Source organism: Fulmarus glacialis, unplaced genomic scaffold, assembly GCF_000690835.1.
Source record: "Fulmarus glacialis isolate BGI_N327 unplaced genomic scaffold, ASM69083v1 scaffold8429, whole genome shotgun sequence".
Taxonomy (NCBI): Eukaryota; Metazoa; Chordata; class Aves; order Procellariiformes; family Procellariidae; genus Fulmarus; species Fulmarus glacialis.
The window spans coordinates 2,324-7,234 of record NW_009232574.1 but is presented as its reverse complement, the minus strand read 5'-3'; the positions used below and the strand labels follow the sequence as shown (position 1 = coordinate 7,234).

The 4,911-nt window shown below is 57.3% G+C and overlaps 1 protein-coding gene across 1 annotated transcript in view; it reads right to left on the bottom strand.

The window, feature by feature from the left end:
- Window positions 1-4,911, bottom strand: part of EPHA8 (EPH receptor A8) — a gene marked incomplete at its 5' end in the record, with an annotated part of 13,313 nt that overhangs the window by 6,938 nt on the left and 1,464 nt on the right. The window contains 6 exon segments of the mRNA XM_009584949.1: window positions 378-563; window positions 1,264-1,440; window positions 1,932-1,999; window positions 2,686-2,782; window positions 3,257-3,419; window positions 3,603-3,727. Coding sequence (XP_009583244.1) covers window positions 378-563; window positions 1,264-1,440; window positions 1,932-1,999; window positions 2,686-2,782; window positions 3,257-3,419; window positions 3,603-3,727 — 816 coding nt within the window.

The following is a 4,911-nucleotide window of genomic DNA, read 5'->3' as shown; positions in this document are numbered from 1 at the left end:
TTGCATTCTATTAGCATAACTCTTTGCATCAGAATGTGCCTTTTTGAAGGAAGACTTCAAATTATGATTCAATACAGGCAGCCTTTAAAATAAACGCTAATGGGTAGGACATCTGCTAAACCAATAACCCTGACCTGGGGCACACTGTGGAGCAAGGTGGGGAACTGCCACATGGAAAGTTTGTCCTGTAAGAGAAGGCAAGGGGGTGGGATGGAGGGGACTCTGGGTAAATGGACATCTGACAAGCGAGCAACCAGGGCAGCCGAGGGAGGGAGTGCACCCAAAGTGATCCCTGACCCCCATCTCCCAGGGAGCCCACAGGGAGATACGTCCCAGCTCTGCCCCACCATAGGGTCCCGACCCCACCAGCCACATACTCCTGGTCACCACCCCCTCCAGGTGGATGACGTTGGGGTGGTCAAACTGTGCCATGATGCTGGCTTCGCTCAGGAAGTCCCGTCTCTGCTTCTCCGTGTAGCCTGCTTTCAGTGCCTTGATGGCCACGGGAATCTCCCTCTTCCCTGGCAGCTTCAGGCGGCCGTAGCACACCTCTCCGGACTCCCCTGCAAGGCAAGGGAAGGTGAGGGCATGGGGACCTCCTCAGCTTCTTGCACTGACCCACCAGCACCGTGGATCACCCGGTCTGCCGGCACGCTCGCAGCGTGCTCCAGCCCCTCAGGACTCTTGGATTCTTTGTGCATTGCTGCCTCCGAGTACAAAAAGGGTTGCCCATCTCCGGCTTCCAGTGCCACCCTTGGGAACTGGGCAGAAATACAGAAACCACCTCTCCCTGATGCCTTTTACTGAAGGCGATGGGCCAAGAGTGGTTACAGTGGTACTTGCTTTACTGCTTTTAATGAACAAATCTGGGAGTCTCTTAGAGCAGCAGGGATGTCTCTCAGCCAGGCTCCCTCATGCTGCTCTGCTGGGCTCTGCGCTGTCCCTCAGCACACAGGGCAAGCCTCTGTAAGCCCTTGGGATGCTGCTGGTGAAGCTCCAGCTCCGGCTCTGCCCCATGCTTCCCTGCAAGCCCCTGTTCCTAAGCAAAAAACTCTTTTGTTCAGAAAATTTACCATTTTGCTTGCAATTTCATTTGCATCTTGTCACCTCAGATGCTTGCTCTGAGGTTTGAAAGCAGGGTGGCCACGTTGGAGCATGTGGGACAGGCTGAGCCATCTGCTGTGTCAGCCTGAGCTGCCAGTGAATAGCAACCCTCTGTGCTAGGCTGCCTCCAAAGAGTTTATTTCATGCCTGGGGACTCACCGGACCCGATGACCTTCTCGATCTTGATCCGGGAGGCCTCGATTTCACGGGTGAACTCGTGCACGGCTTGGCAGGGGTCCTCATACGCGTGTGGGTCCACGTAGAACTTTGACTCGGGGAACTTCACTGCCAGGTTTCAAAGGGGAGGGAGGAGATAAGCTCTTTCAGGCAGCCCTGCTGAGAAGTAGGGGCCCCCAGCAGCCAGGCAGAGGATGGGCAGGGGCAGGACTTCTTGGGTTGACATGCTGAGGAGCCACAGAGGTTGCAGCCCCAAGAAAACCCAAGGCACTCTTTGGCATAGCAGTGTTCTCGGAGCAATCCAGGACCTGGCTGCCCAGGTGTCCTTTCTGTGATTGTCCCTCTCCATCACCCCCTACCCCTCACCCCTCACCTGTGATGAATTTTCCACTCTTCTGGCCTGCTGCTGTCTGGGATGAATGTGCTGCAGTCCCATCTCACACTGTGCAGCCCTTCAACCCCATTACCATAAGCCCCTGGGATCAGAACCCCCGCTCAGCTCTCCTAGACACATCCCCAGAAGCAGGCAGTGGTCAAAACCCTTTCCCCTGGAAACCACAGCAGTGCCAGAGGGTAACGGTCCAGGTCCCTGCCCATCCACAGGGCTGAGGTCCTTCACATCCCAGGGGCAGCAGCAGGGAGGGTCCTACCTTGCCCGTTCTGATAATGCATCTTCTCCTCGTCGGAGTCCTGGAAAGCTTTGCTGTACCCGCAGTGCCTGCCACAGGGACACAAGGGTCAGAAGAGGTGCTCCTGCCCCTCGCTCCCACAAGAAGCCCAAAGGCAATGTGGAAGGCAGTGCATGCCAGGGCTGTAGGCAGCCCAGGAGGAGCTGGAGCTAACGCTTGACCCTCCACCAGCTGCATCCCTGCGTCTTGCTGAGCTGACACTTTGGCCTGGAGCAAGGTGCTTTCCAGGTGCTCTCCGAGGCTTGGCAGTGCTAAAAGCTGCAGCCCTTTATGTCTCCTCGGGGTAGCAGCATGTGTGCTCCACGTGCCTGGCTCAGCCATGCTGAGATGTGGCAGACACAGTCCCCCTTGGACCTTTCTGATGGAGAAGAACTCTCTCCACTCCTGACCTACCCCCTAGCTCATCCGGTCAGCCCTCAAACTGGTAGTGGTACTGGTAGTGGTATTGCCATGGCTATGGTTATTGCTATCGCTGTTGTTACTGCTACTGCTACTGCTATTCAGCCTGCTGCCATGAGGGGAAGGTTTGGAGACTGGCTCTGTCTCAGGGAAAGTGGAGGCAGGGTGATCCCTAAACGAAGTCTCTTGGTTGCTTATCAACCCCTGACCTATGGATGCTCTGGACAAACTGAGAGGAGAAAAGTTGCGCCCAAGTTCTCCCATCCCTCCTGCCCTGCTTGGTGACAAACCACACTGACCTCCAGAAAACACCTACCTCTTCTTGCAGATTAGGACCACCAGCAACGCGACGAGGCCAGTGATGAGTGTCAGGCAGATCCAGACAATCGTCATCGTGTCGTACCGGAGAGAGACTGGAAGAAGCAGGGTAGGAGGGAGGCGAGCTGGAGTGAGGAGCACTCTGCTGTGCTCGGAAACTCACCTACCCCACTGGGGTCTTCTTCAAAGATAAAGCACCATTCCCCATCCAGCCCCATCTTTGGGGCTCTCCCAGTGTACAGGGACCATTTACACATAGTGAAACCAAGCACAGATCTGGGAAAGTCATAGGGATACAGCAAACCAGTGCAGAGAGGAGTCTGGAGCCTCAGGACCTCACCAGGTCTTCCCTGCCCTACCTGCTACGTCCTTCCTCCCTCTTCTTTCAAATGTATAAACACATCTCAGGAGGGCAACCTCAAGCAAGCCCTGCAGGCTGAAACCCCAGGAGATGTGCCTCCAGCCTCTCTTCCCTGGGTGGCAGAGGCACAATCGCCGTGGACAAGGGTTCGCCATTCCCTTTGCTCCCTGCCCCACACTTCCCACATCCCACAACTGCACACACTCACCTGGCTTCCCCGTTTCCACTTCTACGGTCTGACTGAACCTCCCGCAGCCAGCAGAAGTCCGAGCCCGAACCTGGAAAATGTAGCGGGTTGCAGGCTTGAGCCCAGAGATGGTGGCAGTGGTGCCCTTGGATTTCAGAGTTGAATAGCTCTGCATTTCCTTGTCCTGGGAAAAAGCAACACCAAAAACCTTGCTGCGTCAGCACAGCAACATCAAAGTCTTCCAAAATAGTCCCTTGTGCAAGGCTGGCTGATAGCAGCAATTGCACCAGCAGGATTTAAACCGGGCCATGCCCCTGTCTAAATCCACCATGTTGGGACCGGTTTGCGGCAGCAAGCTCAGCGTTACCTTCTCGTAGTACTTGATCTCGTACTCCAGGATGATGCCGTTGGGCTGGTCTGGCTCTTGCCACAGCAAGGTGACGCTGTTCTGGCCCGTGCTCTCCTGGCGGACCACCACCACCTGGGACGGGGCTGGGGACGCAGACGGCAGGGTGTTAGGTGCCTGCTGGTGGGGGTCTTGCATGGGTGAGGGCAGCAGGACACAGCAGCAGGGAAGGGTGGAACTGGAGCCCCATGCGGGACCCCGGGTTTAAACCATGTTTCTGTTTTAATTAAAGCCATGTGAAGATGAGTGCTGTGAAGGGGCTTGCAAACAGGCTTTTTTTCGCTTCAGTTGCCTCAATCTCTGAGTGAGCAGGCTCTGAGGAGATGAAAGAGGAGGGCACTGTCCCAGCACGGGCAGGAGGGGACACTGGCGCTTCTCTGTGATCTGGAGCCAGAAAGGAGAAGGGGCTGTGGGGCTGGAGGTCGTGGAGATCCCTGGCAGGACCCTGACCCCTCCTGCCCCATCTGGGGAAGGGGGAGAGGGGCAGGGGAAGAGGGAAAGGGGAGGTGATAAGTGCCCAGAGGGGTGATCAGGGACTGAGCATCAGTCTGAAGGTGCCTTGGGGGTGCTCTCCTGCCCTGAGATACTTGTCATCTGCCTGGGCCTGGGTTGGGAGCCTGTGAATGGGTCCTTGTACCTGCCGTGCCCGAATTGCCACAGCTGGAGGAGCGAACTCACCGGCCTCTTTTCCCTCTGCAAAAATCCCCCCTGGAAGGACCCCGGAGAGTGTGGTGGGGTGCCGCGATGGCCAGGGGTCTGACTCATGGGAAGGGGTCAGGTACCCTAACTGCCGAATGAAAAATGGGATGTGGTGGCTCTGGGGAAGATGGAGCTGCTGCCTGCCATGGCTGCAGCGCAGGAGCGTCGCTGGAGAAGCACAGAGACCGAAAGAGGCTGCAGGGGCTGCAGCAGCAGTGGGGCACCCAGGGACTGAAAGGCAGCAGTTGTAGCTCAGTTCCTCTTCGAGCTGGCTCCTCTGAGAAGCAGAAATCACTGTTGGGACACAGGACCCCGGGGAGCTGGGACAGGGTGGGATGGTGGGCATCAGCTAAACCCCACGGGCACGTGCAATGCCATCTTTCCAAAGAGCCCCAGGGCATCTCTGCTGCACACACTCCTGCCCTGCTCAGCTGCCCAGGGCTGGGGGGACAACATCCCAGCATGGGCCATCCCGTGCAGGGGTCCCTCGGCCCCTCCTGGTGGGCAGGGATGCTCTGTGGTGTGCCAGCAGCTGGAGCACCGCGCGGGCACGGCCGGTTGCACGCCAACA